The 24623-nt window shown below is 46.2% G+C and overlaps 1 protein-coding gene and 2 long non-coding RNA genes across 4 annotated transcripts in view; 2 read left to right on the forward strand and 1 right to left on the reverse strand.

The window, feature by feature from the left end:
• The first annotated feature begins 59 nt into the window (after positions 1-59).
• On the forward strand, positions 60-17436 carry LOC138843076 (RNA polymerase I-specific transcription initiation factor RRN3). The gene is made up of 5 exons (XM_017342474.3): positions 60-80; positions 199-656; positions 1877-1982; positions 14871-14969; positions 17202-17436. The coding sequence occupies exons 1-5, from the start codon at positions 60-62 to the stop codon at positions 17355-17357; spliced, it is 840 nt and encodes a 279-aa protein (XP_017197963.2). The 3' UTR covers positions 17358-17436.
• Positions 6087-7395, reverse strand: LOC149120609 (uncharacterized). The gene is made up of 3 exons (XR_016226276.1): positions 7265-7395; positions 6532-6609; positions 6087-6435 (listed from the first exon to the last, which is right to left on the reverse strand). It is a non-coding gene; the product is annotated as an uncharacterized LOC149120609 (long non-coding RNA).
• A 6152-nt stretch (positions 17437-23588) lies between the features above and the next one.
• LOC138847097 (uncharacterized) overlaps positions 23589-24623 on the forward strand; it is a 72482-nt gene continuing 71447 nt past the window's right edge. Inside the window, exon 1 of one of the 2 annotated variants that reach the window (XR_016226284.1) lies at positions 23589-23784. This is a non-coding gene — a long non-coding RNA (uncharacterized LOC138847097). The remainder of the gene's footprint in view (positions 23785-24623) is intronic. The other variant, XR_016226285.1, reaches the window with a different exon arrangement.

The raw sequence follows: 24623 nt of genomic DNA on the forward strand, positions 1-24623 counted from the left end.
CTCACATTTCGCATCCCCAGGATCTCTGAGGCTTTGGCGTAGATGCCTTTGTCACGCCTATGTCCTTGTCTGGGCTGTCCGTGAGGATGTGCAGTGGGTAAACAGCCTCGGCCCCCGGGTCACAACGCCGAATTTTAATCCCCTTCGCTCAGTGAGGGTTAAATGACAGGCTCTCCCGTTTCTCCCGTTTGACTACAGAAAACTAATACTCCGAGGAACCCAGCCGCCGCTTGGCTCTCCTTGGGAGTTCCCGCCCTCCCTTCTTTGGGATTCCCGGAGCCCAGCTTCGGTATCTCCCCTCCGCCGGGAGCAGAGGATGCGCTTAGTCCGCTCGGCCGTTCTGGGCGGAGAAAGTCCTCCAGGAAGAAGGCGGGGCTAACGCGGGCGGAGTTGCGAAGGCGGCTTGGGCGGCGCTCTAGCCCGCCGAGCTCAAGGAGCGCTCTCTCTTCGTGGGGTCCTGATTGGCTGAAGGCCCGCTGCTCGCACACGCCTCTTCCGGGACAGGGCGGTAGCGGGAAGGCGCCCGACTTCCGGCGCGAGGCGTCGCAGTCTGGCTTGTCCGGCCCAATGGCGGCACCGCTACTTCAGACGCGGTTGCCGGGGGATGCGGCTGCTTCTAGCTCTGGGGTCAAGAACCTGAGCGCGTCGCGAGCTGGGTGAGATTCGGGTCGCTTCCTTATGCGCGTCTGGGACCAAAGCCCAGGGCCGGGTTTGGGGGGAGCAGATGTGGAGGGATCTGAGACAAAGCTAATGGAGTGTGTAGGAGGTGGGCGGTAGAGGGGCATCGTAGGTTCTGAAGAGCGAGACCGTTCCTCGTAGGCATTGCAAGTAAAAGGGATCTGGAAAAGTAGGGCTGTCAGTGTGCACGGTCCCCATTCTCCCCACCGGGCCCCTCAGCGTCCCAGCCCGGGTACTGCGTTGTCTTCCCTCCCGCTTCTTCGTCTGGATGTGGAAGGGGCTCTCTGGCCTGTTTGGGGTTTCATCTAGATGCTGTCACTGATGGCAAATTGAATCCTGAAACCTTGTTTGAAATCTGTTTCGACGCTCCTGTGTGTTTAACCGTCTTAATCTTGCCCAATCTTGCAAGTCCCAACCTCCATAAAACACGTTGAGGTTTAGCTTTCGCAGTCTTTAGAAGGATGCTGCGTCCCTGCCCCAGTCTGCGCTGTTTAAATGAAGCAAACCTTGTAAAACACGTGTCGTAGTATCGTTCATAGTCCCTCATAAGCCTCCTCACTGTGTTGGGCATCGGGGGACAGCAGTCTCTCCAGAGAGACTGATGCTCCTGCTCTCGACCGGAGTGTACAGTCTAGGTGGGGAAAGACGAGTACATGAACAAGATGGCGTCAGACCGAGAGCAGTGCTGTAAGGAAATGGAACAGGGTGACGGGAGGGGGGGGGACCCATTGGGTGCTCTAGATTTCTGGTTGGGAGGGCCTCTGACATGTGAACTTCACCTTGAATGAAGCCAGGAATTCAGCCACACACAGGTCTGGGGAAAGTGTGTTTTTGGTAGAATGAGCAGGAGGGGAAATGGGAACCAGCTGGGGAACTTTGAAGACCAGAAAGGACACTATGCCTGCAGTAAAACGGGTGATTGGAGGTGAGGTCAGAGTCGTAGGCAGGGGCCAAATTAATGGTAGAGCCTTGTAGGATTAATGCAAGAGTTTGGATTTTTATTCTAAGTGCAGCAGGAAGATCATTAGGTTGATGAATTAAGAATGGATTGTTGGGGCATAAGAGTGGAAGCAGGTGTCTAATTAGAAGGCCTTAGCAGTATTCCCTCTACACAATGTTGTTTCAATAAATGTTGGCTGTTACCGTTTTTATTATTGTCTGTTGTGAACGTAATAGCTTGGTGATCTTGATTCTACAGGATTTCAGATATGCTTGCAATAGAGAGTGATTTCTTCAATTCTCCTCTGAGAAAAACTGTCAGATTTGGTGGAACAGTGACGGAAGTCTTACTGAAGTACAAAAAGGTAAGAGGAGGTTTGGTTTTTGTTGGTCAGAATACAGTTATTCTAGCTTTCTGCTCAGGACTAGTAGATACACTGAAATGTGAGATACCAGCATTGAAATAAAAAGATGTATGATGCCTTCTGCTCAAAACGAGAGTGATAATGTCTTTGCTGAGGTTTCTCCTCTTCAAATGCTTTATTTACATAGGGTCTTTTTTTTTTTTTTTTTTTTTTTTTTTTTTTTTTTAGATTTATTTATTTGAGAGGCAGAGGCAGAAAAGACAGAACACTTCCATCCGTTGGTTCACTCCCCAAATGTCCGCAACGGCGGAGCTGGGCTGATCTGAAGCCAGGAGCTTGTTCCTGGTCTCTTATGTCGGTGTAGGGGCCCATACACTTGGACCATCCTCTACTGCTTTCCCAGGCCATAGCAGAGAGCTGGATCAGAAGTGGAGCAGCCAGGACTCGAACTGGTGCCTATATGGGATGCCTGCACTGCAGGTGGTGGCCCCTACACAATATTTTTCAAACTTTAGCAACTGCTCCAATAAAATACCATTAGAAAGGTTTTATTTCTTCAGGAATTACGTAAGCATTTTTGTTTATTTGTTTTTGTGTTAGCTTACAAGTGATCCTTCCAAATCTCAGCAGTAAGGAGAAAACGTACATAACTGTACATTTATATATAATATCCACTTATGTCCATGCATGTGAATAGATCCTGTCTTAGTTCCCAAAATTAGATCATCACAACAGTTTGTTTTTAGTTTTTAAAAATGTTATTCTTTAACAATGTATTTTCATTTTATTTGAAAGAGAGAGAGAGAGAAAAACCTAGAAATCTTTTATCCCCTAGTTCACTGCCCCAGATGCCTGCAATAGCTGGGGCTGGGCCCGAGCAAAGCCAAGGTGGCAGAGACCCAGACACTTGAGCCGTAATCTGCTGTGTTCCAGATGCACGTCGCAGAAAGCTGGATCAGAAGCAGAAGAGCCTGACTTGACCCAGGCGCTCTGACGGGAATGTGTAAATCCCAAGCAGCGACTTAAATGCTGTGCCTTTCAAATGCCTAACTGCAGCAGGTTTTTTTTTTTTTTTCTTTGAAAAATAAATATTTATTCACTTATTAGAGTTAGAGCTCCCATCTGCTTGTTCACTTCTCCAATGCCTGCCACAGCTGGGGCTACCAGGAGCTGATAACTCAAAACTAGGTCTGCCATGTTGGTGGCAGGGACCAATCTACTTGAGCTGTCACCTGTTCAGTTTTCCTCTCATTTTTTGAAACTCAGGAGTATCGACTATCATAATCAAATGCAACTAAATATAAAAGGCTTTATAGTTGTTTATTTTTTCCAAGCCTCTGGTTCCACTAACATGTATTTAAAAAATTTTGTTTGATTTATTTATTTGAAATGCACAGTGACTAAAAGAGAGAGAGAGAAAGATTTTACATCTGCCGGTTCATTCCCCAAATGACTGTGATGGCCAGGGCTAGGCCAGGACAAAGCCAAAAGCTTGGAACTCTCTCAAGGTCTCCCATGTGGGTGGCAGGGGCCTAAGTACATGGGACAACTTCCACTGCTTTCCCAGGCTCATTAGTAGGGAACTAAGACTGGAAGTGGGGCAGCCTGAGACTTGAAGTGCTGTGGTGTAGGATGCTGGCATCACAGATGTCAGCTTAACCCCCTGTGCCACAATGCTGGCCTGCCTTTTAAAATCTTGTAGTCCTGGGGCTAGCAATAAAACTCAGTGGATTGAGCTGCCATCTGCAACACTGGCATCCCATATGGGTGCCAGTTTGAGTCCTGGCTGCTCCACTTCTAATCCAGCTCTCTGCTAATGTGCCTGAGGAACCAGTAGAAACTGGCCCAAGTTCTTGGTCCCTTGCAGCCATGTGGGAGACCTGGATGAAGTTCCTGGCTTTTGCCTGACCCAGCCCCAGCTATTGTGGCTATTTGGGGAGTGAATCAGTGGCTGGAAGATCTCTATCTTCTTCTCTCTGTAACTCTGCCTTTCAAATAAGTAAAATTAATCTTAAAAAAAAAACCTGTGGTCATGAATTCATAATCTGCAACTGATGGGTGAAACATACAGTATTATTTTTCAAAATTGAGAGGCCAAGAGACAAAGTGAACTTCCATCCCCTGGCTTACTTCCCAAATGCCTGCAGTGGTCAGGACTGGGCTGAAGCCGGGAGCAGGAATTTAATCTTGGTCTGTCTACTTTTCGGGTGGCAGGAACCCTTTTGAACTATCACTGCTGCCTCCCAGGGTCTGCATTAGCAGGGAGTTGGAGTCAGGATCTAGAGTTGGTGTTGAACCCAGATATGACGCCACTATGGGATGGGGATATGCACATCTAAACCAGAGTCTTAAGTTGCTAGGCCATCTGCCCGCCCCACAGTGCTCCTTTTGTGATTTCATCAAATGTTAAAGTGTACTTAAAAAGTCTTGCTGTTGATATTTAACAGGAAACTGAAACTTCATTTTCTCCCCATTCTTGTTACGGGTGAAACAAATGACTTTGGGTTGTTGAAGAACCAGCTGTCAGATCCAGACATAAAGGTAATTAATTGCTTGTTTGACTCTTAGCAAAGTTACTGCTATTTTGAACAGACATTAGTTTGCACTTTTGGTTCTGTTCTATCCTCCAGACCTTTCTCTCCGTTATTCTTTTGGATTTACTCCTCACTCAGGGCCGTTTATCCGCTAGGGGACATTTGGTGATGTTTGGAAATGTTTTTGTCTGTCACAATTTGGGAGTGGATTACAGGGATGCTGCTAAACCCTTTCTCACCATGGACAGTGCAGCCCCAGCAACCAAGAATGATCCAGCCCCATTGCCAGCAGTACTGAGGTTAGGACACCCGGCTTTAATCCTTTCTACTTCCTCTGCTGCCTGCAACCCTTGTCTCTCCAAGCTCAAACCAAAAACACATCAAGAGCTAACTGGGCTTCAAGCTACTAGTGCTTCAGTGTTTCCAAGGTCAAGTTGTAGCAACTCAGTGTGTTTTGTTTCACCTCTCTTTATTGCCCAGTTTTGGAAAGTGGTTTGTTGCTATGACAGCGGTAGATTACCTGGGATAAAACCCCAATTCGTTGTTATTGTTTGTTTATTTTTAAAGATTTATTTATTTGAAAGCAGAGTTACAGAGAGGCAGAGAGAAAGAAAGGTCTTCTATCTGCTGGTTCACTCCCCAGATGGCCGCAATGGCAGGAGCTTTGCCTATCCAAAGCCAGGAGCCAGGAGCTTCTTCCGGGTCTCTCACGTGGGTGCAGGGGCCCAAGGACTTGGGCCATCTTCTACTGCTTTCCCAGGCCACAGCAGAGAGCTGGATCAGAAGTGGAGCAGGGGGCCGGTGCTGTGGTGTAGCAGGTAAAGCTGCCACCTGCAGTGCCGGCATCCCTTATGACTCCGGTTCGAGTCCTAGTTGCTCCACTTCCGATCCAGCTCTCTGCTTTGGCCTGAGAAAGCAGTAGAAGATGGCCTAAGTCCTTGGGCCCCTGCACCCACGTGAGAGACCCAGAAGAAGCTCCTGGCCTCAGATTGCCTCAGCTCCAGCTGTTGCAGTCATCTGGGGAGTGAACCAGCAGATAGAAGACCTCTCTCTGTCTCTCTTTCTCTCTCTCTGCCTGTGCCTCTCTGTAACTCTGCTTTCAAATAAATAAATATTTAAAAACAAAAAAAGTGGAGCAGCTGGGACTTGAACCATATGGGGTGCCAGCACTCCAGGAGGTGGCTTTACCCGCTACTCCACAGTGCCTGCCCCAGCTGGTATTCTGTCCCTGCTGACTGTACTGTCTCATTTCTTATTCACATCTAAGTCCACTGTACTCAAGATTGCTGTAATTATCCTGACAAAGATTACCAGCGATTTCTTAAACACTGGTTTCAGCAGAATGTTGTGGGGCACACAGAGTAAATGCATAGTGAGACTTTTGAGGTCAAATTAGGAGTCTGTCTTAGCCAGCTGGCAGCTGCCCTCTGATAGAGCAAGTCCGGAGAAGGCAGCCCCGGGTGGCAGTGCTGGGGGGTTTTTAAAGGCAAAACCTGCTTTTTATCAGACATTTGATTATGTGTGTGCGCTTGTGCAAGCAGAAAGCAGGCATCTGGAGTGAGAAGCAGTTAGCTAGTCAGCCAGGTTTTTAATAACCTTATTGAAAAATGTAACAAGGTTGGCGCCGCGGCTCACTTGGCTAATCCTCTGCTTGCGGCGCCGGCACCCCGGGTTCTAGTCCTGGTTGGGGCGCCGGATTCTGTCCTGGTTGCTCCTCTTCCAGTCCAGCTCTCTGCTGTGGCCTGGGAAGGCAGTGGAGGATGGCCCAAGTGCTTGGGCCCTGCACCCACATGGGAGAACGGGAGGAAGCACCTGGCTCCTGGCTTCAGATCAGCGTAGTGCCGGCTGTGGTGGCCATTTGCGGGGGTGAACCAACGGAAGGAAGATCTTTTTCTCTGTCTCTCACTGTCTAACTCTACCTGTAAAAAAAAAAAAAAAAAAGAAAAGAAACAAAAAAATGTAATGATTCAATTATTCAATTGTTCCCGGTAGGGGTCAAGCATGGCCTCACTGACCTTGGCGCCACCTGTTGTATCCTGTGGCTGCAGCCGGGAGAAGACAGGAGAAACCATAGTCTGGTGGCCTTGGCCATTCTCAAGTGAACAGAGGTACAGAAGTTAGAAATGGGCCAGTTGCAAGCTAACATTTTTATGAAGAACAGGCCTCGGTTTAAAACAACCAAACTAACCTATTGTCTATAACCATCCAGGTGTGCTATACTTTGTAGACAAATTAAACTTTGAGACACTTGTCACACAGACTTTATTTTTAAAGCCTTGTACTAATGCTTTGTGGCAGTTGACACAATTGTCAGCCACTTCTTAAAACTTCTCATTCAGTGTCTCTGATCTTGCTGTCTCATGATCACTTCTCTCTAATCACTACCTTGGTAGGTTCTCCTTAAATTTGGTATTGATTGGTTTCAACGTAACCCTTTTTGTGGCAGATTCTTCTGTGCCCTCAAGGCTTTGGAATCTACCTGTATCCTAATAACTCCCACATCTGGGTCTTCAGCTCAGATTGCTCTTGTGCACTGTAGACTTGTTTCTTAACTGTTGGTTGGGTGTTTTTACCCAAAGCTGTCCTAGGTACTCTAAACCTAGCATTAAATTCACTTCTATGTCCCTGACCAAGTCCTTCCGTAGCCTTCTTTATCTGCCTAACTGTTTATTGCTCACTACTTCTTGAACTAGGAACCTGCCAGGGGAAAACATCTTTCAAGTCTTTCTGTTTTGTTGGTGTTCTTACCTGGATTCTTCCAGTAGCCTCTTCGGTGGCTTTTTATTCTTCTTCTGTTCTGTTAAGACAGCCGAGATGACTTATTGGACATGTGTTGTACTCGGCCACAGCTGAGAACAGAACTAGTTCAGAACGTCACAGGCCCAGGACAGAGGGCCATCAGGGACTGTTTCGATTTTGTCTTGTCTTTTTTTTTTTTTTTTTTTTTTTTTTTTTGACAGGCAGAGTGGACAGTGAGAGAGACAGAGAGAAAGGTCTTCCTTTGCCGTTGGTTCACCCTCCAATGGCCGCCAAGCTGCAGCTGGCGCACCGCGCTGATCCGATGGCAGGAGCCAGGTACTTCTCCTGGTCTCCCATGGGGTGCAGGGCCCAAGCACTTGGGCCATCCTCCACTGCACTCCCGGGCCACAGCAGAGAGCTGGCCTGGAAGAGGGGCAACCAGGACAGAATCTGGCGCCCCGACCGGGACTAGAACCCGGTGTGCCAGCGCCGCAAGGCGGAGGATTAGTCTAGTGAGCCGCAGCGCCGGCCTTGTCTTGTCTTTTTAAATACTTATTTATTTATTTGAAGTAGTTACAGTCCATCCACTAGTTTGCTCCCTAAATGGCTGCAATAGCCAGGGCTGGGCCAGGCCAAAACCATAAGCTTCATCTGGGTCTCCCACATGGGTAGCAGGGGCCCAAGCATTTAGGCCATCTTCTACTTTTCTCAGGCGCATAAGCAGGGAGCTGGATCAGAAGTGGAGCATCTCAGAATGAACCAGTGCCCATATGGGATGCTGGCATGGCAGGCTGAGGCTTAACCTGCCGTGCCCCAACACTGACCCTCAGGAATTCTTTCTGAGTCTCCCACATGGGTGGCAGGGACCTGAGTACTTGAGCTGTCACCAGCTGCTTCATAGGGTGAATACTCTCAGGAAGCCGGATCAGAAACAGAGGTGAGATTCAATTCCAGGCACTCTGATGCGGAATGTGGGGTGTCCCAGATGCTGTCTTAACCATTGTGCCACGACACCCACCCCTGTCTTTATCTTCTCCAACTACCCTCACCTCTCCCCCTCCCCTTGTTTACCCTCAGTACTGTAGTCTAAATGATCTCTTTAGAGCACATACCTATGTCATTCCTGTACTAACACATTTAATGCCTATGGAAAAATAAAGGACCAGTTTCTTAGCATGACCTGCACCATTTTTTCTAGGTTTGATCTCACTAGATAACTTTTTATGTTTCTCTATTGTATTTCTTAAAAGATTTATTTATTTATTTGAAAGACAGAGTTACAGAGAGGCAGAGGCAGAGAGAGAGAGAGGTCTTTTATTTGCTTGATCACTCCCCCAGATGGCTGCAATGGCCAGAGCTATGGTGATCTGAAGCCAGGAGCTTCTTCTGGGTCTCCCACATGGGTGCAGGGGCCCAAGGACTTGGGCCATCTTCCACTGCTTTCCCAGGCCATAGCAAAGAGCTGGATCGGAAGTGGAGCATCTGGGAGTTGAACTGGCACCCATATGGGATGCCGGCACTGCAGGCGACAGCTTTATCCACTACACCACAGCACTGACCCCCTATTTTTATTATCTTAAGTGAAAGAGAAATCGCTCTGTGTGCTGTCAACCCCCAAATACCCTCAACAGGTGGGTTTAACCAGACCAAACATGGGAGCCCAAAACTCAATCCAGATCATCACCTGCTACCTTGTAAAATGAGCATGATCAGGAAACGAGTTGAAAGCAAAGCTGAAACAGGAACCCAGGTGCCCCAATATAAGATGCAGATAGCCCAAGCAGTGTCATGACCACTGTGCCAAATGCTTGCCCTTCAGCAGCTGCTTCATCCCCTGCAGGGTCTACTTTGCATCTTGATACCTTTGCCTGTGCCTTCTTTTGGCTGGGAGAAGTTTTCTGTGCCTACTTTATTTGCTGCCTGTTTAAGCATGGCGCTGGGCACACTGCTTCCCTTATTTACTAGGAAATGCTGTGTGATCAAGGGCAAGTCACTGCCCTTCTGTGCCTCAGTGATCTCATCTTAAGATGAGATCCGCAGTAGTCGCTATCACATGGGACGCTTGTAAGGGCTAAATGAGTTCATGTGTGTTAACGGCTTAGAACAGTGTCGCCCCCAAGTGCTGCATTAGTGTTTATTGCTGTTACCATTGTTACCGTCATCGCTGTGATCCATAAAGCTGTTCACTTTGAGTCCCAGCTGAAAGGTCAGCTTCTTTAATGGAGCTTTTCCTGGTTCTCTCTATACTCCTGGTTGTTCTGGGCTTGTATTGTAGCACAGCAGGTAAAGTTGTAGCCTGCAATACTGGCATTGCATGTGGGTGCCAGTTCTTGTCCTGGCTGCTCCACTTCCAATCTAGCTCCCTGCAAATGACATGGGAAGAGTGGCAGAGGATGGCCTAAGTGTTTGGGCCCCTGTACCCATGTGGGAGATCTAGCTGAAACTCCTGCCTCCTGGCTTTGACCTGGCCCAGCCCAGACCATTGAGGCCATCTGGGGAGGAAACTGGCAGATGGAAGATATCTCTCTAAATAAAGAAATCTTAAAAATAAGCAAACAGTAATCCCTGGTTCCTTCCACCTGTTTCTTGCCCTTGTAGCAGATCTGTTGAAAGGTCTGGTTTTCAGGCCGTCCTCATTTATTTGGCTCGTTGCTCCCCAATTTGATCTGTTGACTTCCTCGTCATAATAGCCAGCCGTCCTGAAGGAGTCTCAGTTCTCTGAAAACAGGCCTTGCTGTCTCGTAGGAGTGTGACCTCTAGAAAATGCTCACGCCAGCCCTTTGAAGACAGCAGAAGCATTGCTTGCTCTATAAACTTCCTCACTCTTGCCTTCTCTCATGGATACAAAGGCCAGTTTCTTTGTGTTCTGCTGTGTTTTGATGGTGGATCGAGACCCCAAGAACCACACGAGTTAGTGTGTCTGCTGCTTCAGAGGATTGTTACAAGTAGCTTGCTTCTCATAGGCGGTGTTCAGTCTTCAAAGTCTGTGACTGGTTTACTTTTAAAGTGGAGCAGTGTAAATGGTAGCCTTGTGGTTTTGCTGTTTGAAAGTGAAAAAAAAAAAAAAAAAAGTGAAAGGGGATAGGATAGATTTTACTCATCTTTTTTTGAGTTTAACTTAGCTTGTTTTTTCTGTGCCTCAGGCCTCAACCAATAGTGTTATCCTTAATGGTTGTGGACTTTATAAAATTACCATTGTGTGGATGGTTGCGATTTACTTCATTTTTAGCCAAATTGCTTGGGGTTTCATCAGAAAAACAGTCAATCCTGTGAAAGTTTGTCACAGAAATATGCTGGAAAAAACAATGAATGGAGGAGCTGCCACCTGCAGGGCCGGCATCCCATATAGGTGCCGGTTTGAACCCCAGCTGCTCCACTTCCTATCCAGCTCTCTGCTATGGCCTGGGAAAGCACTAGAAGATGGCCCAAATGCTTGGGCCCCTGCACCTGTGTAGGGGACCTGGAAGAAGCTCCTGGCTTCAGATTGGCCCAACTCTGGCCATTGTGGCCATTTGGGGAGTGAACCCCAGTGGATGGGAGACCTCTCTCTCTCTGCCTCTCTGTGACTCTCTGTCTTTTAAATAAATAAATAAATCTTAAAAAAAAAAAAAATAAGAAGTAGCCTATGGGAATATATGAAGTTTGATTAAAAAAAAAAATCTCAGCTATCAGGGCAGGTGCTTGGTGCAGGGTTACGACACTGTTTGGGATGCCCATGTCCCATATCCGAATGCCTGGGCTCAAGTCCCGACTCCTCCTCTTCCAACCCAGCTTCCTGCTAATGCCCATCTTGGGAAGTGAGCAGGAATGGCTCCAGTGCTTGGGTCCTTGCCAGCTGAGGGAGACCTGGATTGAGTTCAGGGCTGCACACTTCAGCATGGTCTGACCCTAGCTGTTGAGGGCGTTTGGATAGTGAACCAGTGGATGAAAGATCTCTGTGTGCCTTTAAAAAAAAAAAAAAAAAAAAAAAAAAAAGTTCATTCAGGTGTTTTTTCACTTTTTAAAAGCAAACAAAATGACCAGGTTGAAGTATTGCATTTAATTCATTTTCCTGTATAGCAGAGTTAACTACAGGAAAGCTTATTGTGACATCTTTTCTGTTTTATACACAACTTTGGTTTATTCCAAGTTTGTGACTTCCCCCCAGTTTGCATATTACTGATAAATGACTGGTGTAAGGTAGTTGCATTTTCTGTTATCTTAGGGATTTATAAAAGTACTTTTCTTTGTTCAAATTAAGGATGACCAGATCATTAACTGGCTGTTAGAATTCCGCTCTTCTATTATGTATCTGACCAGACTTTGAGCAGCTCATCAACATGCTGTTGGTAAGTTTGCTATTTATTTCACTGACTAGTATGTAATTCAATACTTTGAAAATAGTATATATTGTATCAGTAAACTATTTCCATTATCTCCCTCCCCCAACTCCAGAAATTGCCATGGTTAAATAGAAGTCAAACAGTGGTAGAAGAGTATTTGGCTTTTCTTGGTAATCTTCTGTCTGCACAGACTGTCTTCCTCAAGCCATGTCTCAGCATGATTGCTTCTCATTTTGTACCTCGTAAGTGACTTTTCTTTGCTTGCTCTGATTTTTCTTTCCTAAAAAATTCCTCATCATTAATATACTACCTTCCCCTTACCCATTGGAGAGCCTGCCACCATGAAAGATTTCAGTACTTGTGTTGGTACCAGTCCTGGCAAATGTTAGTCTGCTATGGCCGGCGCCGTGGCTCACTAGGCTAATCCTCCGCCTTGCGGCGCCGGCACACCGGGTTCTAGTCCCGGTCAGGGCACCGGATTCTGTCCTGGTTGCCCCTCTTCCAGGCCAGCTCTCTGCTATGGCCAGGGAGTGCAGTAGAGGATGGCCCAAGTCCTTAGGCCCTGCACCTCATGGGAGACCAGGATAAGTACCTGGCTCCTGCCATTGGATCAGCACGGTGCGCCGGCTGCGGCGGCCATTGGAGGGTGAACCAATGGCAAAAGGAAGACCTTTCTGTCTCTCTCACTGTCCACTCTGCCTGTCAAAAAAATAAAATAAAAATAAAAATAAAAATGTTAGTCCGCTATGGAGGTATCTGGATTCATTTTTTGCTGTGATTTTTATGCATTGTGATTTGCTTCAGTGAGCTTCTGAGGAAGTCTTATTTAGGAATGTGTAGTTGCTTTAATTCTTGTTTTTCTTTTTTTCAAGTTGTAAATTTAATCATCACACTTTGAATTCCGAGAATATTAATTTTCTTTTGTAGAGCTGTTCATTGTCTAGGTCAGTGACAGAGTAATACCTTTTCTTTTTTCCTCAAAAGCATGAGTGATCATCAGAGAGGGTGACGTAGATGTTTCAGATTCTAATGATGAAGATGACAGTAAGTATAATAATGGATAAAGCCAAGAATGCCTCCTGTGTCATAGAGAATGTATGCTGAATGATGAATATTCTGGCATCAGGGCCAGCATTGTGGCACAGCAGATTAAGCCTCGGCCTGCAGTGCTGACATCCCGTATGGCCCCAGTTTGAATCTCAGCTTCTCTACTTCCAATCCAGCTCCCTACTAATGCACCTGGGAAAGCAATGGAAGATGGCCAAGGTCCCTGGGTCCCAACCAAGAAGAAGCTCCTGGCTTCAGCATCTCTTCGAAAAGTAGACTGAAGCAATGATCACCTTTAACAGAATCTGTGTTTTATTTTGGTATTAATATGTAACCATCAGCCTTAAATGTGTTAGTTATGTAATTAGTCCATTTATTTAATCTTTGCTGGTGGTTGTGACAGAAAAACCCCATAGGTAACATATACTCAGTGAAAAACCAAAAGCTTTTCCCTAAAATGTGGGACAAGACGAGAATGTGCACCCCTACCACTTACCTAGACAGGGCAGTTAGGTGAAAAGAGGCATCTAGATGGAGTGGAAGGAGTGAAACTTTATCTAAGATGATTGATTGATTTATTTGAAAGAGAGCAAGCCACAACGACCTAGGCTAGGCCAGTCTGGAGCCAGGAGCCTCTTCCTTTTACATTTTGTTTGTTTGTTTGTTTAAAGATTTGTTGTATTTATTTGAAAGGCAGAGTTAGAGATCTTCCATCTATTCATTCACTCTCCAGATGGTCTTTTTTTTTTTTTTTTTAAGATTTTCTTTATTTATTTGAGAGGGTTACAGACAGTGAGAGGGAGAGACAGGAAGGTCTTCCATCCGTTGGGTCACTCCCCAGATGTCCGCAACGGCCGGAGCTGCACCAATCCGAAGCCAGGGGCCAGGAGCCTCTTCTGGGTCTCCCACACGGGTGCAGGGGCCCAAGGACTTGGGCCATTCTCTACTACTTTCCCAGGCCATAGCAGAGAGCTGGATGGGAAGAGGAGCAGCTGGGACTAGAACTAGCACCCATATGGGATGCCAGTGCCTCAGGCGGAGGATTAACCAACTGTGCCACAGTGCTGCCCCTCCAAGATGGTCTTAATGGCTAGGGCTGGGCCAGGCCAAAGCCAGGAATCTGGAATGCCACCCAGGTCTCTCACATGGGTGGCAGGGGCCAAAGTACTTGGGCTATCTCTGCTTTCCCAGGTGCATTAACTGGGAGCTAGACTGGAAATGGAGCAACAGCAGGGAACTCAAATCAGTCCTCAAAAGGGCTGCCAGTGTTGCAATTGGTACTCTGCTGCATCACGATGATGGCCCCAAAAGTTATTTTAAAAATTCTTTGTGGCCAGCGCTGTGGCGTAGCTGGTAAAGTCACCGCCTGCAGTGCCGGCATCCCATAAGGGTGGGTGCCAGTTCGAGACGCCCGTTCGAAACCCGGCTGCTCCACTTCCAATCCAGCTCTCCACCATGGCCTGGGAAAGCAGTAGCAGATGGCTCAAGCCCAATCCCTTGGGCCCCTGCACCCACATGGGAGACCTGAAAGAGGCTCCTGGCTCCTGGCTTCGGATCGGTGCAGTTCTGGCCATTGTGGCCAGTTGGGGTGAACCAGCAGATGGAAGACCTCTTCCTCCCTCCCTGCCCACCTCCACCTCTTCTTCTCTCTCTGTGTAACTCTGACTTTCAAATAAATAGAAAATCTTTAAAAAAAAAAAAAAAACTCTTTGGAAGTATGTAAATTACAAATTCAATTTACTAGAGATAATTGGGATAATTATTTGAATATAATACATATATAAAACAATAAGGGCAAGTATTTGGCCTAGAGGTTAAAACACACACATTCCATGTCAGAGTACTTGGGTTCAGGTCTTGCTCTGGCTCCCAGTTCCAACTGCCTGCTAATGTAGACACTGGGAGACAGCATTTGTGGCTGAATTAGGACACGTGGATTCAGCTCCCAGCTCCTAGCTTTGGCTTGATCCAGGCCTGGCCACGGGGGGCATTTCAGAAGTAAACCAACAGATTGGAGCTTCCCTCTGCCTCTGCCTCCCTGCTTCCATTTTGTTTGCACTCTGTCTCCCAAATGATGATGATAATAATAGTACAAATAATTTTTTTTAAGGAACCAATTTCTGTATTGCTGGATCACCTATTTTATTTGAGTATTTAAACTAAAAGAAGTTCAACTGATATTTTGGTTATGGAATTATAAAATATTCTCTGTTGAAATATCTATCTTTTTATGTTTTGTGCTTTAGGAATGTTACGTTCATAATTTAGTGAGGATAAGTGTGTATTTTCCAACTTTGAGGCATGAAATTCTGGAAGTTGTTATTGAAAAACTACTCAAGTTGGATGTGAGTATTGAATTTTTTCTCCTTGAGTTTAATTCGTTGAATATTTGGTATTTGTTATAATCAGAGCATGTGAAACAGCAGTAACAACAGTGGAGCAGTATCCCCAGTTCTACCATCCTTTGCTTCATTCTTCACCTCCATCTGTGTGCTGGGAATTACAAGCGGCTCTCACAGTGCCGGGGTCGATGCAGTGCATACACAGCCACACAGCTGTCAAGTATGGTTTTGGAAAATGCATGTGTTATTATGAGCTCAAGAACCTGATATAGTCAGGGAGGAAGTCATTCCTGAGGAATGACATTGAGATGAGATGCTGAAAGCTTTCTGTTTTGTTTAAAGAGGTCTACAGGGGGTCTGGCGCTGTGGCACAGCAGGTTAAAGCCCCAGCCTGCAGCGCCGGTATCCTGTATGGGCACCTATTTGAGTCCTGGCTGCTCCACTTCTAAATCCAGCTCTTTGGTATGGCCTGGGAAAGCAGTAGAAGATGGCCCATATCCTTAGGAGACCCAGAAGAAGTGCCTGGCTTCAAATCAGATCAGCTGTGGACATTGTGGTCATTTGGGGAGTGCACCAGTGGATGGAAGACCTCTCTCTCTGGTTCTGCCTCTCTCTCTCTCTCTGTAACACTTTCAAATAAATAAAAATAAATCTTAAAAAAAAAAAAAAAAAGAAAAGCCTGCAGAGCCAGCCATTGTGGCACAGGGAGGGAAGTGCTACTCGCAATGCCAGCATCTCATGTCTGAGTCCTTTGTGCACCTGGGAAGGTGGTGAAGGATGGCCCCTGTACCTAGGTCCCTGCCGTGCACATTGGAGACCAGGATGGAGTTTTAGGTTTCTGTCCCAGCCCTGACCATCAGGCCCATTTGAAGAGTGAACTGGCCTTTTGGGGAGTGAACCAACAGATTTCTTTCTCTCACCTTCTGTGTCTCTCTGTCCTCTCTTTTTCTATTGCTCTGCTTTTCAAATGAGTAAATTTTTTAAAAGATTTATTTATTTGAAAGTGAGAATTAGAGATGGGGGGAAAGCTCTTCCGTCCGCTGGTTTACTCTCCAAATGGCTGAAATGGGGTTTGGGGTAGGGGGGCGTGGGCCAGGCTAAAGCCAGGAGCCAGGAGCTTCTTCCATGTCTCCCATGTGGTTGCAGGGGCCCAAGCACTTGGGCTGTCTTCTGCTGTCTTCGCAGGCATATTAGCAGGGAGCTGGATTGGAAGTTTGAGCAGCCAGGACTCAAACTGGCACACGTGTGGGATGCTGGCACTGCAGACAGTGGCTTAACCTGCTACACCACAGCACTCGCTCCAAATAAATAAATCTATAAAAGTGTCCTGCAGTAAAATGCAGGAGACATGAAAAGAAGCAGTAGATTCTAGCAACATTGTTCAGGAAAAGTGAGTTGGGTTTTCTTTGTTATTTATTTGAAGGGCAGAGAGACAAAGACACATCCTCCCAAAATGTCTGCAATAGCTAGGACTGGGCCAGGCTGGAGCCAGAAGCCCTGAAGTCAATGTAGGTCTCCCACATGAGTGTCAGGGACTTAAGTACTTAACCTATGTCCTGCTGCCTCCTGGATATGTATGCATTAGCAAGAAGCTGGAAGTGGAGCCAGGACTTGAACCCAGACATTGCACTATAAGGATCTTAATTACTGTGCCAAATACTTGCAGTAGTCTTTGAGACTGGTTGGAATTAGGGAAGCAGATGATAAGAAATGAATTGAATAGAGAGGGATTGAAATAAAATCTTGGTGTTGCCAATAACATTAATTAGAAGTATCAAGAGGAGGAGTTGGGAGCTCTGAGTTCCATTTTGGACAGGTTGAGTTGTGGGTCGGGAACAAGCAGAACACCTTCCAGGCAGTTGAGTTGCAGTTGGAATGATGCAGTGTCTGGGGCAGACCTTTGAGAAGGAAGGGTTTGATCAGCTCCAGCAGGCGTTGACATTTTGAAGGAGGATGAGAAAAACGTAAGTCCCTGGTTTGGATTTGACGGTTGGAAGGTGGTCTTTACCATGGAGACAGATGGCTGGAGGGCCATGTCTGGAGGAGGCCGAGAGCCCAGTGGGGATGGCTGTTTGAAATCTCAGGCTTTGTGGTGAGAGGAGGGCATGGAGCAAAGGTGAGGGAAGATTTAGGACTAAGGAGACTTTCTTTGAGAGGAAATAATCACTTGCAACAGTTTTCCCACTAAACCATTTTTTTTTTTTAAATCTCAGTTCTTATTTTTTATCTTCAAAGGATGAAGATGAAGAAACTGAGCATGAAACCAACACTGATCCAGAATGGCTTGATCAGATAGATGGTCCATCCCGTAGCTGCACGCCTGGACATCTTGCTGGCCTTGTTTTTTCCTACATTAAGGATGTGTGCTCTGTGGATGGTAATGACCTATAGCAATAGCAGCTAATGTGTCTGGCTCCTTGCTGGGCATTTTCAATATGATATCTCTAGTACTAATAAAACTATAAAATTATTCTTTTGAGTATGGGTCTAAAAAGGTTTAGGGTTCAGCATACTTGCCATCGTCACTTAACTTTAACATGGTGGGACTGGGATTCAGGCTCAGTTATATTTATCTTCAATGCACTGATCTTTTCATGGTTGTATTTTTTTTTAAAGATTTATTTATTTATCTGAAAGAGCCACACAGAGAGAGAGGAGAGTCAGGGAGAGAGAGAGAGAGGCGTTTTCCATCTGCTGGTTCACTCCCAGGTTTTTTGTTTTAAGATTTATTTGTTTATTTGAAAGGCAGAGTTACACATTGAGAAAGAGAGGTTGAGACAGAATTACCCATCCCCTGGTTCATTCCCCAAATGACCATAGTGCCTGGAGCTGGGACAGGCTGAAGTCAGGAGACCAGAACTCTATCTAGGTCTCCCATGGAGTGGCAGGGGCCCAAGTACTTGGGCTATCTAATGCTGCCTTCTCAGGCACATTAGCAGGGAACTAGATCAGAAATACTGGCACTCTGATGTGGATACTGCCATTCCAAGTGGTGACTTAACCCGTTGCACTATAACACCAGTCCCCAAACAGTATTTTAAAATGGTTAAAAGGGATAAGAAAAAATATGTCTGGTCTTATTAATATAAGAGGCAGAAATTCTCCTTGAAGAGAACAATTACTTAGGGCCCTGTGTTTGATTCTTGGTATGTTGACAATGATTAACTTGTTTACTCAGCCAATTCTACTGAGCACCTACTATGAATTGTTTCAGACATAGAGGATACAGGGATGAATGAAAGAGACATGGGAAGACACATATAATAAGCAAGATGACAGATAAATAAGATCTACACCAAAAAATAAGAAGCTAATGGGAGAAAAGGAAGACTCTTTTAGAAGCTCTCTCCAGGAAGGTGACATTGTTACTGAAGTCTGGCATATGCCTCTGCTGTGGTAATCAGTTTATGTATGTTTATTATTACTTCCATTTTACAGACAGGAACACATACACCACAAGTATACACCCTGTCCACAGTGGACAATGTATTCATTCATTAGCAAGATATTTATTGAACCTTTACTATATATCAGACCTATACGAAATGCTGAAAATACAACTGTGAATAAGACACAGCTGATCCTGCCCCATGAAACTTACAGATTATTAAGGAAGACATTAAGCAATTATGCAAATGCCAATGTCAGTGGGGATAAAAATACTCTATCCCGCTTGCTGATTCTGAATAGAATTAGAGTTCAGTTTGATTTCTTGCCTATTTTCCATACAAAACTCTTGCCACATTTAGAATTCTGAAAACACATACTGAACAGAAAGTTAATCAAACATTTGGAGCTCAAGAGGGACCTGTTTCTGTTCTATCACAAAGAAAATATTAACATCCGCCTCACCAAACCATGCAGTTGCCTGCTCCCTGACCCAAGTTCTGCTCCTACCTGTTCAGTGATCTTAGCATTTTGCAACCATTTTCTAGGTTTGCCAAGTTCTTTGTAGGTGGAAAAACTGATACTTTCCCCAGTCAAGATTTTCATGCTGAGCCACAGTAATGTTGCTAAGGAAAACTCTTCTAAGAAAAAGCACCACTACCAGTTGTATGGGCGTTTGAAAGTATTTAAAGTCTCATTGGAAATGCAAGCTTCACATCCACATATGTGCTAACGTGCCAAGGGAGCTGCAGCCTCCCCGCATCTCCATGTGTAACCTTCCTCTGCAGTCCAAGCAATAACAGTGGCTTGGCAGATGCGGCCTCAAAGTGAAGTCAAGGCCCTACTTGCTCCCCAAGCTCGGCAGGACCCTGCCTTAAACCTCTCCTGTACAGAACTTCTGGAGCTGCCCTCAGTGGAGAAAAGTAGTTGGCTGCAGGATATTTTCATAGATTTGCACATGTATGTTTCCCAAAATTTACTAGTGGTAGTTTTCAATCCAAATAATACAGAAGATAGATTCCCACCTGCCAAGAAGAGAGTCCAGTGAAAAATTCAGTTGCTCCTCAGACTCAATTTTTTTCTAAAACTATCTATCAAGCTAACAAATAGTTTTTTTTTAAATCACATAGCACCAAAAGTCTTGATATGAAAACTCACCTGCCATGTTTATGACTTCTTATGTGTGCATACTCTTCATAATTTACTAAACAATATCACACAGCTCAGACTCTGTAAGGTAGACACCTGGGTTGCCTAACTCTTCCATGACAGCATTGTTGATTTGTTAGTCTTGTTTGCGCAGTTGTTATCATTGCTAAAAATAAAAACATACACACACAACATGTGCCAGCACAGGAAATTTTACAAGGATAGGAGAGGTACTCACTCAGGTTACAGATTCCAGCACAGCTGCAGGTGATGCAGACCTGTTTCCTAGAACAGCTCTGAAGCTTGAATTCTCACTGCTGCTTAGTCATGGCAGTAGCCAGCAGAAGAGCTAGAAGTAGTGTGACAACTGGAAGGAGCGACACTTGCCTGGAGCACCTTTCTGATTGGTGGAGACAGTCTGGAGGAAGGAGCAGGAGCTGTGGGCAATGTTTACACTGGAAGTTTACACAATCCTTGGCCATTCCTCCTACAGGTAATGATTTATATACACAAGCTTTTAGGGGGCAGGGAAAGTCATTTATTTATATACAGATTTATTTGTCATTTATTTCACAAGAGAGTGCCTAGGGAGTTGCTGGAAAAGTTAGTCCAGGGAAGGGGCAGAGGAAGTTGTCTGGTTTTTCCAGGAGGAGGAAAGAATAGTGGGAAGAAGATAAAGAGGGATTTTGCAACAGAAGGGAAAGAAGTTGAAAGGCCAGCATGGGTTGTCCTAGAGCTCAGCAAACTAATCTGTTGAACTGGTCAGGACTAAACATAAACACTATCTGGCTATTCCTCTGGAAGACTCATCTCTCCCCCAGCCAATATTCTTGGTTGTACGTCAAATAGAAACATTCTGGCAAATGTCTGTGGAAATGACATTTGCTGGAAGCCTTTTGGGTAGTTGACAAAAGTAAAGGGAAGACTGCAGGAACAGGTGCCCATGATGGGTGGGGGAAGCCAGAAGGCTGGAACCAGCATCAACATTCTGGCAAGTGTGCCACGGTCACCACACCTGGAATGGCCGCTCAACTCCTGACACTGGACTTCAGAAATCACTGTCAAAGGTAGAATGAATTTCAAACAGGCCTTGTGTCTTTCCATATTTGCTTCCAATTCTCAGTTCCAGCCAGGGCATCCAACTGTTGAAGCTGATGTGCCCACACCACAGACGGGGGAGAAGGGCTCTGCTACATTCAAGCCTCCATGGTACAAGGTGGGGACCTGCCTTCCACTCAGAATCACTTCATGGTAGATTATCCCCCCAAAAGGAAGGGGGTCATTTGTCAGACAAACAAGAATGTTAACCACAGTTTAGACCAAAACTACAGAGAAAACAGTCATAGGGGGCCTCCATAGTCTTCCTCTGCTGGTAACAGAATCTGGTTATTTCCCTGCCTTTGCCCTTAGAATAACACTATGAAATAAAACATGTTTGGAAAAGCCCTGCCTCAAGTAGTTTCTTATGAAATCACCTCCACAATTGGCCAGAAGGGAGGATCCTGAGAAGGAAATCGATGTTTTCCATTTGCCCTCGTCTGCAGTTTGGAATGTTAACAAGTTAACATCTTATTATCAGGAGCTCTAATCTTAATTACACTAACTTAAGCAAAAGAACATAGTAGAAAATAGGGGCAGGTGTAGTGTGTAAAGCCGCCGCCTGCAGTGCCGGCATCCCTTATGGGCGCCGGTTCTAGTTCCGGCTGCTCCACTTCTGATCCAGCTCTCTGCTATGGCCTACGAAAGCAGTAGAAGATGACCCAAGTTCTTGGGCCCCTGCACCCGCATGGGAAACCCAGAAGAAGCTCCTGGCTTCGGATCAGTGCAGCTCTGGCCATTACGGCCAACTGGGGAGTGAACTAATGGAGGGAAGCTATCACTCTGTGCCTCTCCCTTTCTCCATGTAACTCTTTCAAATAAATAAATATAAAAAAAGAACTTAGTAGAAAATAAAGTTGAGCAAATAAGAAATATATATTTACACAAAGAAAAATAAGTCACCTATAATGGGGAACAAAGTTAACCATGGAAGTTAAAGAAGCAAAGACGAAATACATATAATCACATATAATGAAAAAGGCCAGTTAACCATGAAGTTCAGCATCAGGCTAACTACTTTTTCTATGTGAAATGAAATAAATGTGTCAGTAAAATGTCCATACTTTGTTTTAAATTTTTTTTAGATTTTTATTTATTTGAGAGGTAGAATTACAGGCAGTGAGAGAGAGACAAAGAGAAAGGTCTTCCTTCCACTGGTTCACTCCCCAGATGGCCGCAACAGCCAGAACTGCACCGATCCAAAGCCAGGAGCCAGGAGCCTCTTCCTGGTTTCCCACGCGGGTGCAGGAGCCCAAACACTTGGGCCATCTTCTACTGCTTTCCCAGGTCATAGCAGAGAGCTGGATTGGAAGAGGAGCAGCCGGGACTAGAACCGGTGCCCATATGGGATGTTGGCACTGCAGGCGGAAGGTAACTCAGTGCACAACGGTGCCAGACCCCGTATTTTGTTTTTTTCAGAGATTTATTTATCTGGAAGGCAGAGTGGTGTAGATGGAGAGACAAATCTTCCATTTTCTGGTTCACTTCCCAAAATAGCCTTAACAGCCAGAGCTGGGCCAACCTGAAGCCAGGAGCCCAGAATTCCATCCAGGTCTCCCATATGGGTGCAAGGGCCCAAGCACTTGGGCCATCCTCCACTGCCTTCCCATGCGCAGTAGCAGTGAGCTGGATCAGAAGCAGAGCTTCAGGGACTTGAACCAGTGATCTGATGTGGGATGCAGTCACCCTCCAAAGAGGTAGTTCGACCCGCTCCACCACAATGCTGGGTGCTACGGAATTCCGCATTTGCTCACCACAAGCAATACACCGCCAAAGGTGCGTCCTCAACAAGCTGGCTTCTCGTTACGTGAAGTGTAAGGAGACGGATTCCTGATCCAGGATCAGGCCACTAACTCCTTGGGGGACTGTTTACCTGATAGACCAACTAATGGGCTTTTAAACATTTTGGGAACAGGCATGGAGAAAGCATGAGAAGGAATAACTCATTGGAGGAAAGAAGATGAATATTCCCCCTTATATTAATGAGGATTCTTTTATACTTGTGTGGGTTTCAGGCCATTATTTCATATCATATGAAATGTGATATGAAAAGTCATATGATGACTTTTCCGTAACAGTCACAGAATGCAGAGCTGAGAGATCCCGACAGCAAGTAAGCAGTCTTGATTCTTGATTCCCTGTCATCCTCTCCACGTTTCTGGGTCACAGAACTAGACAATCCATCCTAGGGCAACCCTCTTTCGGCTCCTAATGATTTTGTTCAGAAGTGAGGAATGACTTTCCTATCCAAAGTCCACTTGGAACAGTTCACCGAAATATCATTATGACTCTATGACATCCATGTCAAACACAAGTGTGAAGACATTGAAAAGTATAGTATTTCTGGTACTAATATAAACATTTTACAAGTTAAAATATACAGCTCCCATAGTGCTGAGTTTTCAGTGATAATTAAATCTCCCCAAGTTTGACCGAGTGTCCCTGTAGGAGTATTTTAAAATCGCTCATTCTGACAGGCCCCTCAGCCTTCAGAGTCCCTTGCACCGTTCCTATTTTTCTAGTGCATCGGGGTCCTGCAACAGAGCACAGAAGACAGTCTATTGAATGCACGCTTTTCGAGGGAACAAAATCAAGTAGGTGATTTAAAAGCTCTCACTGACTTATAGGAGAAACACTGGCCTTATAAAGGCAGTGAATGGCGTCTTGCTCTGCTAATGGCCCCAACCTCAGTATTTCAATGACAAGCGCGTGCTCATAGACGCTCAATAAATAATAACCGAAAATAAGTGAACATGAATGAAACAGTTGTTTGCAACCAAGATCTATCCACTTAGAGTCCAGACTCCACAGTTTACATGCGGGCTGCACCCGGGTTCGGGGATATCCTCCCCTGTGGGGCGGTGAAAGCAAGTCTGTCAATCCACCAAGGCCTCACGTCACCACCCCGCGGCCCGCCGCGGGCGACCGGCATTAGGACCCCGCGCAGCACAGGAAGAAATTGGGAGGCGGGCTCAGGGAGGCTGTCGCACGCGCGTGACGTCAGCAGCCCGCGCCAGCGGAGGCGAGGACGGCGACCACCGTGAAGAAACGCTTCTCGTTCGCTTCAGCTCAGACGCCATGCCTATGGCGGACGCCGGCCAGCAGTATGAACGAGCGCAAGTGTGTGGAGGAGGCCTATAGCCTGCTCAACGAGTACGGCGACGATATGTATAGGCCTGAGAAGGTGCTGGTCCCGGGGTGGGCGTGCCGGCTGGCGGGCCCGTGAGGGCGGAGGGACGGCGGGCAGGCCGGCTGCCTTGGTACGCATGCGCGCGATGTGGCGCGTGCGCAGTGACGGGAAAGCGCGGCTTCGCCTGCGTTCGCTCGGGCTCGCGCCGTCCCGCTCCGGGGTCCCGCCGACTCGCCCTTGAGCTTGAAGCGTCTTCATCTTGGACTTTACTTTCATTCAGTAATAACTCCTATTTATTGTGTACTTCCCGTGTGCCAGGCGGTGTGCTGAAGCTCTTTCGGAAACACGAACACTTCTCACGACAGTCTTGTGTGAAGTTGCCTGTTGTAACGTGTTTGGCCCAAGTAACCCTCCTACAGTGGGTTTGGTGCCAGTGCTGGTTACATTGCGAACAAACGTAAAGATAGATTAAAAAGTAAACATTTCTGTGCCGATACCACTCAAGTTCTCATTGCCCCGTCACCGTTTCCGCTCATTGCTCTGGATTTTAGAACCTGGGCCACTGCACTTACGTACGTCTCGAGGAAGAGGAATAGCATGGGTGGGATTTGAATTCAGGCCCATCACTGACCAGCTCTGGGACCTGGACGTGGGCGCTTTACTTAACCCTACTGGGTTAGGCTTAAAAAGCGAATAATGATAGTGCTGTGTAAGGCTGATTAGAAAGTTGGTTGTGTAGGGGCTGACGCTGTGGCATAGGAGGCTAAGCCTCTGCCTGTTGCCGCGGCATTCCATGTGGGCGCTAGTTCTAAGTCCCAGCTGCTCCTGTTCCCATCCAGCGCTCTGCCATGGCCTGGGAAAACAGTGGAGGATGGCCCAGGTGCTTGGGCCCC

This window comes from Oryctolagus cuniculus, chromosome 19 (genome assembly GCF_051225735.1).
Source record: "Oryctolagus cuniculus isolate XC-2025 breed Fujian yellow rabbit chromosome 19, ASM5122573v1, whole genome shotgun sequence".
Lineage (NCBI taxonomy): Eukaryota > Metazoa > Chordata > Mammalia > Lagomorpha > Leporidae > Oryctolagus > Oryctolagus cuniculus.

What these genes read in the sequence shown, in the direction of transcription:
- LOC138843076 (XM_017342474.3), top strand. Translation starts at nt 60, where the DNA reads ATGTCCTTGTCTGGGCTGTCC. An exon ending in TGTCCTTGTCTGGGCTGTCC is followed by an intron (nt 81 to 198) that starts GTGAGGATGTGC and finishes GTTTGACTACAG; the next exon opens with AAAACTAATACTCCGAGGAA. An exon ending in AAAAACTACTCAAGTTGGAT is followed by an intron (nt 14,970 to 17,201) that starts GTGAGTATTGAA and finishes TTATCTTCAAAG; the next exon opens with GATGAAGATGAAGAAACTGA.